Raw genomic sequence first — 15,308 nt, forward strand, 5'->3', positions numbered from 1 at the left:
CAGAGGGCAGTTGGCAAAAGATGGCCTGTGTGTGTGTGTGTGTGTGTGTGTGCATGCCCACATTTCACCGCATATGATTTTGATTAATGACACATGCAGTACATCAGAGCCTCTCTCACTGCAGGGCTTCCATCTGCTGATGGAAAGTGTCCTGCAGTATTTCAACCACACACTCTGTCCTTTCAACACATGCACACACACGAAATGTCGTAGGTCATTCCAGTACAGTCATTATATAGTTACATACCCCTTGCGGAATATGCAAGATATTAAAGGTATAATTCACCCTAAAATGAAAACTAAGTCATAATTTACTCACCCTGGTGTTGTTCTAATGTAGTATGCCCTTCTTTCTTTTATGGGCCACAAAAGAAGAATTTAAAAAAAACAGAAACGTCCCGCTCGTTCATATAATGGCAGTGAATAGCGACCAGCAATAAGCTTTTTAAAAAAAGATGCAAAAGTGTCTCAGAATGCCGTATATTCCATGTGTTCTGGGGTAAAAAGTAGGGTTTAGTGGAAAAACTAACTGAAATTTAATGTATTATTTGACAAAATTCTTGACCTTGGTCGTTGGTTATCTCTTCATAACTGCATGACGTATAGTTCACCCAAAAATGAAAATTCTGTCATCATTTATTCACCCTCATGTTGTTCAAAACCGATAAGACTTTCATTAATTATTGGAAAACAAATGAAGATATTTTTAATGAGAGATTTGGAAGAGAGGTTTCTGAAAGTCTATTCACCCAAAACTCTGATGCTTCAAAATGTTCACAAAAAGTTTGTAAAAGAAATCCACATGAATCGAACAGTTTAATCCAAGTCTTCTGAAACTCGATCACTTTATATGATGAACAGATTTAATTTAGGCTTTTATTCACATATAAACATTGATCAGTGAACGTGCATAGAGCACTCAAATATGGTAAATGGAAGCTCAACCGTACTTGCTTGATGTGTGAGAACAAACCTCATTGGTTCTTGATGAAGCTCAAACGTGCTGGTGTAACGCAAAAATTAACCTCATTAGGGCTGGGACAATATATCAATGCATCGCGATTCGTGGATCGATTCTGATATTTTCCGAATGCATCGCGGTTCTCTCTTGAATCGATTCTGAGCTTAGTTTTTAACAGCAGATGGCGCACTAGGCTAGTTTTTAACTGCACGCTCAAAGGCTCACAAAGAAGAGCTGCTGTGCATTCGGCTGAGTCTGAGAATGTACTTGCAACTCAGAATGCTTTTATGACGCGAGATTAATATAAACAGCCCACTGCTCACCGTACATTCACTGATCAGTGTTTAAAGTTAACCATTTTTATGATCCCTCTTATTTTATAAGTTGCAAAGGGTATGTAAACTTATGAGCAGAACTGTATAACCAATGGAATTTGAGTCTAGGTATGACAGACTTCTAAATCAAAATCAGTTGGTGGGATATAATACACTTCTCTCTATTTTGGCAGAAAGCTCAAACTTTCTGAATTTCCTTCTGAGAGGTCACTTTGTGCTGGGTGCCTGCCTTGTTGGCTGTGAATTTATAACACTGAATATTAATTGCTGCTGTGAAGTGTTATGAATCTTAAGTAGCAGATGTGATGCTGCTAATATTGCAAATACTATGCATGGATCAAAAGTGGTACAGTCCTGTTCCTGGAGATGGACCTTCCTGCAAATGAGGGTTGGAAATTAACAGAAGCTTGAGGCAAAAATGCCCCCCAAATTCAAGATCAGGGGGCAAAAAATGCCTCCGAACAATTAAACTAAATTTATTATGACTATCATGAATAAAGTGAGACATATAGCACTCAAATTTGGTAAACGGAAGTTCATACGTGCTTGCTTGACGCACGAGAACCAATGGGGTTCATTCTTATATTTGAGTTCTAAGCCTAAATTAAATATGATAATTGTATAAAGAGATCGCATCTCTTTAGAATACTTGGATTAAACCGCTCAATTCATATTGATTTCTTTTTCCGTCAGTTTTGGGTGAATAGACCTTCAGTTGAGGGACAAAAAAATCTTCATTTGTGTTTCGAAGATGAACCAAAGTCCTGTAGGTTTGGAACGGGAACGACATGAGAGCGAGTAATTAATGACAGAATTGTAATTTTTGAGTGAACCATCCCTTTAATGGCAAAATTAATTTCTGAACCTGCTGCACAGTCAAGTTTCAACTTATATAAAACACTCTGAACCTGCAAATCAAGGACGTTGGAAGTAAATTTGGCAGGAAGGCAGATCTCAGAGCAGCCCTGATTGAAGATACATGTTCATGAGTTGCCTACTAGTGGTTATAAGCAGTACTGCAACCAAAAAGAGACCTTTTGTTTACATATTGTCTGCTCTCTTACCTTTGCAGGTATGACCAGGAAGGACAGCGAAGCAGAGACGGAGTGATGCGTGCTGATATTGCTGGGTCATGTGACGTTGCTGGCACAGACTGGAGCGGAGACCACAAGTTTGGGCCACATCTCAGAATGAAACCAAGGAACTTGATCTAGATGTGTGCTGTTGGAGGGCAAAAGAAGGGGCTTAGAGTACACAGACTGGTTAATTGGTCTATTATTTAAATATGGATGAACGTAGTGGCCGCATGGGGCGATTAATGTGGATCATCTCTTATTCAGAAGGATACTGTGAACTCTGCCTATTATATCACACTAAGCTTCTGCACGCACACTATGATAACTATACTTTTAGCTAGACCTAAATCTACGCCATCTGGTGTCTGAAAAGTGGTCTGCGCACAGACTATGGACTGTACCATAATCGCCTCTTTTAGGAGGGGGGTGTCTGTGTGTTTGCAGGGCATTCAGTAATAATCTCAGTATTCAGTGCATGTTAGGACTGTTTGCTCCTTGTGTATATACGATTTTCAGCTTGTGCCGTATGAGCCCAGCTCACATATTTCTACTTTTGAGTACACCTCCTGAATTTAGGAACTGCTGTTTATTTCATTTAGTCTCCAGCTCCCTTTCTCCACCACAATCCCTTTGTAAATGCAGACAGAAATGGTTTCCTCTCTATCTGTCTATGGTGCCTTCTGTCCAGCAGTTATCGCCCACTACTGGTTGCCAACAGAACAAGATTAATTGAATGTTTAAATATATCAAAGCGAATGTCGCAGTTGTTACAAAAACCAAAAGCCCCTTTTTGCGGTTTTAGTGTGTCACTAAATGTATTTACTGCAGAGCTCTACATTTCCTCACTTTGGGTGTTCATTATTTTCTTGATGTTTTTGAAATGATGCTGTAAATGATAATTGAAATGTTTATTTATTTATATTTAACACTTTTGTAATTTTAAAAGTGATATCTAAGTGTGAGATGGAAAGAACTATTAAGCCCCTATGCAGTAAAACTTGATGTTAAAAAGCAATTCAACCTTAAAATCCCACTTTTTTTTTTTTTTTTCTGTCCATGAGGTGACTGATTCTTGTTTGTATCAATTGTACTGTACACGCACACTGAGTTTCTGTCTGAAGGATCTACAAGTGCCAGAGAACGGTATATTTTTCTGTGTATTCAATGTTGTTTGTAATACTTCACATTATCATTTTAAGTTCTCATTATTTGTTTTGCAGATTTGTTAGTGCTGTTGTCATGAGAGAGTAATGTCCAGAGATAAATGCACATCACTGGCATGAGAATGCTAATGGATAATCATACTTTAGATTCATTTTTTATTTAACAGTTAAATAATAAAAAAGTCTTTGAAACTTTTCTTGTATTAAGATTTTTAGTAAAAAAAGACACTTGGAGATGCTGTTTGTTGTAGGCTTATACTTTCAAAATAATAACAAAAAGAAACAAAAAATGATTTGGCCTATTCTTGAAAAAATTGTAAACACTTATTCAAGAATTTGACTATTAATTTTAGTACCGGGTTTTCCCATAAATATATATATATATCTCCTTCCTGACGGATTTTACCGATTTACCTCACATTGGAGCGGCAGTAAAATTCCAGAGTTTATTCGAAAGTACTGTTTGTTTATTAACATTTTCTTTATTTATATTTATAAAGTATTACAATTCGAATAATTAAAAATTAAAATGAGAATAATTTAAACTGAAATGAGGCAGTGGCGGGCGGGTAAATCTTGCCAGGATTCAACAGCTGCTGCCAGTTGGAGGCAGGCGTGGAATGTCACGTGACCTACCAGTTGCGCCTAAACCGACACAAGGAAATACTTATGACTAAACATTTTAGGCTTTTAGGTGCTAAAGTAAAAGTTTCCAACGTAACAGCATTTATTATTTTTCTTAGCAATACCTTGTGGCTTCTGGATGTAGTTTCAGTCAGTAGTTTTTTTTTTTAATTGAACTTTTAGACGAAAATATTTTAAAATAAAATAAAAAAGCTAGCAAATGTATTTTGTTTTGTATCATATTTGACACCATGCTTATGGCTCATATAGTATGATATGATTATGGAGCTCACTCACACTCGAGGAGTAAAAAAAAAAAAAAAAGTTTTATAGCTACAAAGGCCCAAAAATATGAGCAAAAATATGCTGTTATTTATATGGCCAAAAGGTAAGATGAAATTCTGATACCTTGTAATGTAAATCAAGATCTTTATAACAATATAGCAGACTACTTAATACATACAATGAATGTACCACGACCTGTGTACCACGAATTATACTAAAAAAACCTTGTACTTGTTAAAAAGTGGATTATGTTGTGGATTTTGTAGGCTACAGCAGATGTTTCAGCTAAGGTTTGATCATGTCGATCATTTGGCCTTAGAAATTAACGTATCAAATATGATATTGTCGGCTTTATAGGGTTAAATAGCCTATTTCTTTCCCTGTTAGTAACGCAACATTTAGGTTAAATAGAAGTCAAAAGCATAGGCTATGTGAAGACTACCGAAATCTGTTGGACAAAATGATGTGCCACATTCCTATGGTACTAGAAGAAATACAAGTCTCTCGTTAAAAACAAATCCTGTCAGAATCAACCTGTAACTTATGCTGCCTTCACGCGCTCTCAGAATTATCGTAAATACGAGTTTCCTAGGTAAAAATTGCACATGAACGCCCTCCAATTTCGAAAGTTGAATGCCATGAGCTTCAGAAATGGGATTTATCAAATTTCCGATAGCACGTGAAGGAAGTAATAATCTTAAAGGACCCCAAGCGTTTTGTGCACGCGCTCTGTGCGCCTCTGGCGAGCCTGTTCCTGCCTCGCGCTCATTGGTTCATTTGGCTGATAGCAATAGGCACCTGACTCACAACCACCCGCTTCTAGTAACTGATCCATGAAACCATATCGACAGAGCACGTAGGCAACTTCTTGTCGACAAGCTCAAACCTTCATATCTCAAGGTAAATTCATATGCATTTGTTTTTTAAATGCTAAATAGAGTAAATATAAATACTCAGTGATGCTATTTTGCAAATTCTTTATTCCAGATGTGTATGTGAGATTAACTAGCCACACACTTAGAGTTTAAAAAGTTCCTTTCGAATGAGGGTAAAACATGCAAATTGTTTCCTTAACTAGAACTACACAATTATGTTTACTTTATTATTATTATTATTATTTTTATAAGCTACTGCTATGTTACTAATCTTTGCTTTCGGATAATGTGCAATCTTCCTAAAATAGGTCTATTTACAATATTTTGAACTTGAAATAACCTTTTTTTTTTTTTTTTTTTTTTTGCGTGGGCGAATAGGCTAATTAATGTCATCAAATTTAATACTATATATTATTATATAAATATTTCAGAGCATGTTTGCATGAGCAGTAGATCACTACAACAATATTTGTCGTGTGCAAGTATCGAAAGAACGCGCGCGTGATGATTTTAGATTTAGATTTGTATTGTTTCACTTTGCTCGATATTGATGTCACGCCCCCCGCGAAGTACTTTTAGCGGTTGCAGAATATTCCACTACACTACGTGACAGAAAGCACACAGTCCAAATCTAAGACTCTAGCTGGATACCTGCTCGTTTATATTTAAAACAAGCATATGTGGCAGGTGCATGGGTATGAAATGTGATCTTTTACAATCGTAAGCATGTCGCTGCGCCTTTTAATCTCTGTGTCCAACACCAATGTCATGGGCAAATGCATTTCACATTTTCCATTTGCATTTATTAACATTGCAGACGCGCTCTCGCAAATGTTACATTCAAGGTCATTGGCTGTGTCTCCAATGAACTGGCTACCCTGACTGCATATCTGGGCATCACAAGCGAAGGTTGTCCAGTCAGTCACATGCGGTCATTTAAGAATGCTCTTAAGGCATCCCTTAGTAACTTTCACCATGGTAACCATAGTAACTACAATAATACTGTGGTATTCTGTGAACAGGGTTTCCACTGTCATGGAAAATATTGAAAAATTAGGGAATTTTGAAAAGTGAGATTTTGGCACATGCAATAGAAGATATTTTGAAGAATGTCGGTAACCAAACAGTTGATGGACCCCACTGACTTCCATAGTATGGAGAAAAAGTACTGTGGAAGTCAATGGGGTCCATCAACTGTTTGGTTACCGACATTCTTCAAAATATCTTCTTTTGTGTTCAGCAGAATAAAGAAACTCACACAGGTTGAGGGTGAGTAAATGATGACAGAATTTTCATTTTTGGGTGAACTATCCCTTTAAGTTCATCCTAAATTAGTATACAATGACATTTTTATAATCAGTGTACCACTGTAGCACCAATACATTTGATCTTGGTGGAAACTGTGGTAAGAGAGCAGAAAGTCAGCTCCCTATAGGTTTTGAGACACAGCCCTTGTCATGCTGATCCCTGTGTGACTTTCCTGAAAGCCTTATGAGTTGTCCATGAGTCCGGCCAATCCATGTTACCATTGTTTTTAGATGCTGGCTTCACGTGCACTGGTGCGGGGACTGCAGTCTGGATTCTGGAGAAAGGTGTCAACTTCATCTGGTGCCTGGGCTGCACATACTCATGGTGACAGCACACTCAACTGTCATTCACATTATCTATCTAATCTATCTATCTATCTATCTATCTATCTATCTACACAGCAAAATCCACAGAGTTAAATTAACTCTGCTCAGAGTACATTTGGTCCCTCTCTAAATAGTGTTAAAATAACACTGAAGCAGAGTTAAAGTTAATGAGATAATTAAGCAATTAAGTGATGATTTAGCAATAATGATAAACACCTGCTGTTAACAAGCAGAATCGCTGAAGAAAAGAGAAACACAAGAACTACAACTGACTTCAGTCACAGCCTTAAATGAAATCAACTGAAGATAAAAATCATTAAAATCTCTGAAGATCTGATTAAACAACTCCACAAACAGCATTACCAGCTTCACTTATTACTAACCACATTGACTTTATTTTCAAACATCTACAGAATTGAGAATTAACAGAGGTAAATAGACCAGGTTTATTGGTCAAGAAAAGAAAAGAAAAGAAAAGAAGAAAGACGCCACCATCATGGAGATCAGCGTTTGCTTAAGCTGGGCTCTTGACCCTTGACTTTCTATGTTAGATTTTTTCTGCAACAATGAATATGTTGTTATAAAGCAGTGATGTCAGTGATTTTATGTGCTGATATAATCATTGTGAGATGGCCTGACTGCATCCAAAACAACTGATCATATGTTTTGTCATTTGTACATTTTGGTTTTGCATTATCAACCCTGTGAAACTACAACATGAGAAGAAAGTGCTGCAGCAAACAGATATATTGAGTAATTTTAAAACTATGCAGTGCATAAAAAAAGTTGAACTACTGCGTCACTTAGACACACACAGACATCAAGAATCAGCATATGAATCTCAACAATGGTGATAAAAAAAATGCTTCACGCTGCAATGCATGCTGAGTATCACCATAGAACAAAACTCCCATCATGCATTGCAGTATGAATAATTATTGTCGCCACTGTTGAGGATTGTATGCTATATTTTCATGTATAAGCCTGAGCGGTAACATTTTTAGCACTGAAGCATTACAGTGGTGTTTGTTTAATGGATTTTTTTTGGTTTTGTTCCAGTTTTGTAATAGTTGAATCTCAGTCAAGAAGGAGAAACCTCTTTGTGAAATGGCTTTCAAGCAGTAAACTCAAGCTGATCTGCTCCTTTAGTCTTTTGATTTAACAATGTACAAATGTTTGCTATGAAACACTATTGCAATTGCTCAAACACAAATTATTTTAAAAAACATAAAAGGGTCAAGAGCCCAACTAAAACAAACCCTGACCATCACGATGGTGGCATAATTTTTTGACTAATAAAACACCAACATCTAAACCTCTGTTAATTCTCAATAAGAAATTCTTTAGACATGTGACACAAATAAAGTCAATCTGGTTAGTAATAAGTAAATCAGATCTTTTAATCAGATCTTGACAGATTTAATGTCTTTTCAGTTGATTTCAATTAAATGGTTTTGGCTGAAGTCAGTTGTAGTTGTTGTGTTTCTCTTTTCTTCAGTGATTCTTGTTAACAGCAGGTTAACAATCTATCAATCTATCGTTCTTTGACTGTTCTTGTTCTTGTATCCTCAGATGTTGATGTGATTGATTGCTCCGTCCCTCAGTACAACAACCGTCTGGACACTCCATTGCCAGATATTCCATTTGTCAGAAATCTGAGTGCCGAACAGAAGAAACTCAAAGAGAAAGAGAAGGGACCATGGACCCAGCTCACCAAGGAGGAGAAACTAGCCAGTAAATCTGCATGGCTATGGCTAACTTTTAGCTTTTTTTAATCTACCGCTTAACACAACCTTTTTTTGTTACAAGTGGAGGTTAGACTTTGAACGTGGGTGTGGAGGAAATTGTTACTCACTCACAGGGATCCTGAACAACCACATTTGTCTTTACACTAGCTGTATAAACATGCTCATATGTCGTCTTTAGCATTTTTACTGGAAGTAGAAGTAGGTACTGTAAGGAAAATATGATATACAGTGCCATTCAAATGTTTGGGGTCTATATATACACACACACACACATATATATATATATATATATATATATATAATATTTATTTATTATTTATTTATTTATATATTATATATATATATTATATTTTTTAAATAATGGTTGCACTTTATTTTACAGTAGAAAGTACTGGGTAATATAAGGTAACTACAAGGTTTGTTTTAGGTGTAGGTTCAGGGTTATTACCTAGTTATTGTAATTACTATAATAACTACATAGTGTGTACATGGGGAACAGGACTGTAAAATAAAGTGCTACCGAAATAATACTTTTATTCCACAAGGACACATTAAATCAATCAAAAACGACAGTAGTCAAGTCATGTCACCTTTATTCATATAGTGCTTTATACATTACAATTTGTTTAAAAGCAGCTTTACAGTGAAAACAGGAAAATAATTCAATGTTGCAAACAGTTAATTTCGGCTGTACAGCAGGTCTAAAAGAAAATAGTGTCATTGTTCAGCTGAAGCCAGTTCAGTGTTGATTCAGTTTCGTTGTAAAGATCATCAATTATTAAATTAGTTCATTTCATCTATAAAGCAGTTCTGCAGAAAAACAGCGTCTGCAGAAATAAATGCTCAATAATGAATTCATCCAAGAATGACAGTTTTCACAAAAAATATTAAGCATAACTTTTTTCAACATTGATAATAATAATACTTATTATTATTATAAAATACTAATGTTATTTTAAGCATCAAATTAGCATATTAGAATGATTTCTGAAGAATCATGTGACACTGAAGACTGGAGTAATGATGCTGAAAATTCAGCTTCGCCATTACAGGAATAAATCATATTTTAAAATATGACTTTTTTTTACTGTATTTTTAATCAGCTAAATGCAGTGTTGTTGACCATAAGAGACTTATTTCAAAAACATTTACAAAAACAAATCTTACAGACCCCAAACTTTTGAACAAAAGAGGATATTATTATTTGATATTTGATTAATATTTTCATATTATCACATTGTATTATCTATTTTAAAAGTATGTTATCATATATTATATTCTCTTCTATTACCTTTTGTATTCCACAAACACACACACTGGGTATATGCTGTAAATAGCCAGTGTTGCTCTTAGTTGGACAGTTAAGAAAAACAGCACTTTGGACCGCATTGCTCACTTTAGCTACCAATTGAAATGACTCAGATCTTTGGGTCTTAATGGGTTTGAATGCTGATTGAACACTTGGCAGAAACTGATCAATTTTCTTGAGTAGGCATTAGAGTTATTTGCTTTTAATGTTGGGAGGAGTCAGGATTTTTCCGGATGGAGCAACGAGCCACCCATATCAGTCTGTCTGGCATAAATAGTATAGTATAGTATAGTATAAATAGATTATTTTTTAAATATTCTTAACATTTTTTTTATATTTTATATATTTCATATTTTTATATTAAATCTATATAAGAGACATATCTATTTAATTCATATAATTTTTATTTGCAGTTTTATATTCCTTTGTAATGTATAATAGATCCTTTTTACCTAGGTAAGATCCCTCACGGCTAAATTATTAATATAGTAAATGGGTCATGGGTCTTGGGAATTATAATGGTAATGCTGGATATGCTAATGACACTCATTTAGCCTAAGGTATAAAGTTCTTTACCACCAGATGGCAGTGTTGTCCAACTGTTTTGAATGCTAGCAAACCACCTTGCCTTCCAAGTGTGCATGCAAGCAGGGCAAACTACCAAATCTAACTATTAAGATTCAGTCAGTGGTGTCTCTTTCTTTGCAGTATACAGACTCACACATGAGCTGACGTTCCCAGAGATGAAGAAAGGCTCCAAAGAGTGGATGACTGTCCTTGGGGGCATCTTCTTCTTCCTTGGCTTTACAGGGCTGCTGGTCTGGTGGCAGCGTATCTATGGTGGGTTTATAGGAATATATTTATGTATACATCCTCTAAATGATAAAGTCACCATTAAATCAAATGTACTTTTTTTTTTCTTTTTTTTTCACGGAATATTGCAGTATTTATCTGCATTTAAAAATCCATGTTTATCAGAATAACTTCCCCCACCTCTTGCAACAACATCTCTTCTCTGATGATGTGTTTACTGGTGTGAGGGCGGGGCAACCTGTCACTCATATGAGATCACAGCATTAGCAAACCACAACGAACCAACGATCCAATCAATTCCCAATGGACAAAATCAAGTCCCGCCCTTCATTTTTTCTTGTTTTAAGCCCGGAACACACCAAGTCGACGGTTGGCCGACTAAGTTTTCTCAGTGCGCTCCGCACCGTCGGCTGAAGTTGGTCCTCGTTGGCTTTTTTCAGCTGATTCGACATGCTGAATCAGCGTCGGAGCTCGTCGGGCCATCCTATCATTCTGTTCAGCTACTGCCACCTGCTGGTACGGAAAGGCATTTCTTCTTACGCAGGCGCAGAACAGACGTGCTACTTGGCCGTCAGGTGTCGAGTGTCGGTTTGGTGTGTCAGGGCAACTTTGGACCAAGACGCTGCCGACGTGAGCCAACCCCGCAGTCTGCTTTCATCGCCACTAGTTCGTCGGTGTCGGGTTGGTGTGTTCCGGGCTTAAGAAGTGGTTTCACTCAGTATATGTCACAATAGGCAAGAAAAGACTATCACAGCTTCCGTTTCATGGTAGTGATGGGAGAAACAAAGCTTTTCGAAGCTTCAATTCAATTTAACCAATTCCTTCTCCAAATGATTCACTGTTTCGAAGCATTCGAAACGCCACACGCTGGTGCCGCCTACTGGTCAAAACAGTGTAAATGCAACAAAAACTCAGAATAAACATGCATAAAACAGCTTTTAAAAACCCATTTCAAGTGTTTTATTGAAAGTATAATCTATCAAATACAATTAACTAATCATCTGATATCATTAAATATTAAGTGTCTGTGTAATATGTGTTCTTTTATCAATTTTCGGGGCTTGTTTTGTTTGTTCTATGGATGGTTCAGCTAAACAGGCCAATAAGAGACTATTAACTACTATTGTTTGTTTTAATTATACAAATGTCTGATTAAAACGTCTACAAGTGCATAAAACTGATCAGAGATCAGGTAAAAACCATAGACAGTTGTTCAAGGGTTCACCGCTGGGGGGCGAATCTCAGTGAATCTGCATGATTCATGGGTTCAGACAGATCGCTCCCAACGTGAACCGTTGAAATTTCGAAACATTTCGAAACAGTTATGACGTAATGAAGCCTCATTTACTGAAGTCATGTGACTTTGGCAGTTTGAAACACGCTTCGAACCAATGATTCGAAACTAAAGATTCGTAAAGGTTTCGAAGCTTCATGAAGCAGTGTTTAGAAAGCACCCATCACTACCGACTGGTTTTTGATTACCAGATTATGGCGGGAAAGCTTTAAATGCTTGAATTTCAGGCATTTCATCATTACTGATATACTCTGTTGCTTTGATGTGAGAACCGGGTGGATTTAATTGTGTTGATGATTTATTTATTCATCCAATCCGAAATCAGAAACAGTCATCGAATCCAAAATCAATATAACATATTGGCTTCTGCTAAATTAAGGCTCAAAACCTCGCTTAGAGTTCTCTGCCAGTGATTTCCATTTGGATTTTGTTCTTTGTGCCTTTTCATTTTCATCCTTTTCCTCTAATGTGACCATCTGATAGATCTCAGTGCACAGATCGCTCTGATTTCACGTCAGATGGAGGAATCGGCTCTGCCTTTTTACCTGCAGCACACACTCCCTCTGCATTCCCTCGGCTGAAATAATTGGACTGGGTTGTGTTTTGGAGTCAGCGATTTAAAGGAGCGGAAAAGAGGGGAAAGATTTACGTGTTTGAGCCCCGGCTTCAGTTCAGGAATCCCTTTAGACCCAGCTGAACTTCTTCACAAATGATAAGAAGATTTCCAAGGCTGTGCGTCTAAGACTGATGGAAAACAGTTGACATGTTTAAAACAGAATGAGTGTGCATTGTGTGGTCGTGTGTGTGTGTGTGTGTGTGTTTGTACAAGTGTGTGAGTGAGTTCTTGTCGGAAGCAGACGAGTCTCCTCCATCTCGGTCTCAGAAGACCCAGTTCTTTGAGGAAGGAAGTCAATGCTACATCACCTCAGGAGAGATACATGGAGTAAAGTAATGCAAGGAGGGAAGAAAACAGAGAAACTGAGAACAAAAGTTTGTTGAGGATCCATGGGGGGGGGAGAAACTGGGGTGTAGTCGCGTCAAAGCGAGAAAGGTACAGAAGTCCAAAAGTCAGTTGTCGGTTGAGCACTGGGTATTTCCCACATTGTCAGGCTCATGTTGTGACTTGAATAACTTGCTCTAGGGCGATGTTCTTCGAACTCATTAGGGCTGGGTATTAAGACTCGTCTGAGGTTGACTTTAGTAATTGTCGGGATTTGAAGAGGAGATGAATGGGGCCACCTTTTTTGAAAAGCCACCTGGGATGCAGTCACGCCGCAGGTTCTTGCAGGCATCTCTGCCACGCGACTGCCCGAAAACTGAACATAATTTCCTTCACATACCTCAGGGCAGGTGCACTGACTCCATCTGGCAAAAAAATTATGTTTTTCATAATCTTTTTGATGTGTTCATGGAGCAGAAACTATACTGTCTGCCTTGAGGGCTCTCAAAAGGGGAGATGCCCTTGGAAAAATAACAATATAAATCAAAAACCAGATATACAGTCTGAGTCAACACTTAAATTCTGGGATTCAAAATTTAAACCTGGACATAAACATAAAGTTTTACAATTTTAAAACGTGAACAACAAAGAAGTATCATTATAGCAATACTATATATATATATATATATATATATATATACATGTAAATATTTCTTAAATAAATACATGTATGTGTGTGTATTTATATATACATAAATATACACAGTACACACATATATTATGTAAACAAACTTTTATTTTGGATGCGATTAATCGTGATTAATCAATTGACAGCACTAACATATATACAGTCAAACCTAAAATTATTCAGACATTTTTGATATTTTTGATATATTTTTACTAGTGGGTGCAGGACACTATACTTCATTTATGTAAGTGAGGATAGCAAAATAAAGTAAACTGTGACATATTATACCCAAAAATTCTTCATACAGTGGACTACCAGTACAATTGATAAAAATTTGGAACCAAAAATTATTCAGACACTTTGACCTGACCATGTTTTGCTTAAGTGTTATCTGACATAATTAAGATTATTTTTTACTGACAGTTTAACTCTGAGATCTTGTCATATTTTATTATCATTTTTTTAAACTATAGTGCATAAACTGTATTAATGAATGAAATGTTCAAGGAGTCTGAATAAATTTTGGTTTAACTGTGTATATATATCCAAAGTGACACATTTCAGAGAAAAATATGAAAAGATATATTTTATATATAAAATAATATAGGCTCCACCACTGCAACCTTTTTTTGACCAAGTGTATTTGCATATTTATTAGCTCCATTTTTACTTGTACCAGGTTTGTGATATTAGCAGACGTGTTTGTGCATGGTGTGCAGACACAATAGTTTTCTCTAATTTGTTTATTTTTTTCTCCCCTGCTCTTTGCCTGGAGGATAAAACCCCAGCAGAAGAGTCTGAGCTGGCAGGTGCTGCCCTCTGTTAGGACACTTAATTGCTGACTGTCTGTTTTTTTCCTTTCTGCTGACAGTTCTACAGTTCCACTTAGGGGAAAATACAAGGGGATTTTGCACAATAACTGTTTTTCACACCTGACATCTTTTCCACTTTTTTTAATTTAATGATTTACCAGAATTTTATCTTAAGCCTTTTGAACTCCTAATAAATTCCATGTTTTGTTTGGTTTTTCTGTGAAATAAGTGAATAAATAATTCATTAAAAGCATTTCTGAATTGTTAAATAGAAGTTGCTTGTGTTGTCGATTTAGCTTAAAGTTATAGTTAACTCATGAAGGTGAGTAATTATCATATTTGGATGAATGACTTGTATTTAACCTAGAATTTTTCTAAATTCCTTCTTCATGTCGATTTTGTTTTTCTCTGTTTCGCAGTGTATGGTGATGTTCCGCACACTTTTTCTCAAGAGTGGGTCGACAAGCAGACACAGAGGATGATAGATATGAGAGTGAACCCCGTCCACGGATTCTCTAATAAGTGGGACTATGAAAAGAAACAGTGGAAATAAATGCATTCCAATGTAATAATAACTGAGAATGTATCAGGTTTGCATTAATGAGACGTTCCAAACTCAATAATGCTGTGCAACCGGCAGCCTTAAAATATATATAAACCTGTGTGAATCCAAATAAATGCACTGAATTGAACTCAGAGCTGCCTCAGTATTCTGGTTTTGTACTGTTTGTACTGAGAACAAAGCATGCGT

At 36.5% G+C, this 15,308-nt stretch overlaps 2 protein-coding genes across 6 annotated transcripts in view; both read left to right on the top strand.

Annotated features, from left to right (window-relative positions):
• The window catches only part of prkag2a (protein kinase, AMP-activated, gamma 2 non-catalytic subunit a), a 72,890-nt gene extending 69,159 nt beyond the window's left edge, over positions 1-3,731 (top strand). For all 5 annotated transcript variants that reach the window (XR_007927799.1, XM_051881502.1, XM_051881501.1 and 2 more), the window contains one exon: positions 2,369-3,731. Coding sequence is in view for 4 of the 5 variants with exons in the window: in XM_051881502.1 (XP_051737462.1) it covers positions 2,369-2,406 (38 nt within the window). In the remaining variant the exon portion in view is untranslated. The remainder of the gene's footprint in view (positions 1-2,368) is intronic.
• A 1,449-nt stretch (positions 3,732-5,180) lies between these two features.
• Positions 5,181-15,253, top strand: LOC127505741 (cytochrome c oxidase subunit 4 isoform 1, mitochondrial). The gene is made up of 5 exons (XM_051881511.1): positions 5,181-5,344; positions 6,858-6,951; positions 8,526-8,687; positions 10,719-10,850; positions 14,977-15,253. The coding sequence occupies exons 2-5, from the start codon at positions 6,858-6,860 to the stop codon at positions 15,108-15,110; spliced, it is 522 nt and encodes a 173-aa protein (XP_051737471.1). The 5' UTR covers positions 5,181-5,344; the 3' UTR covers positions 15,111-15,253.
• Positions 15,254-15,308: the final 55 nt, after the last annotated feature.

This window comes from Ctenopharyngodon idella, chromosome 23 (assembly GCF_019924925.1).
Source record: "Ctenopharyngodon idella isolate HZGC_01 chromosome 23, HZGC01, whole genome shotgun sequence".
In the NCBI taxonomy this organism is placed as follows: Eukaryota; Metazoa; Chordata; class Actinopteri; order Cypriniformes; family Xenocyprididae; genus Ctenopharyngodon; species Ctenopharyngodon idella.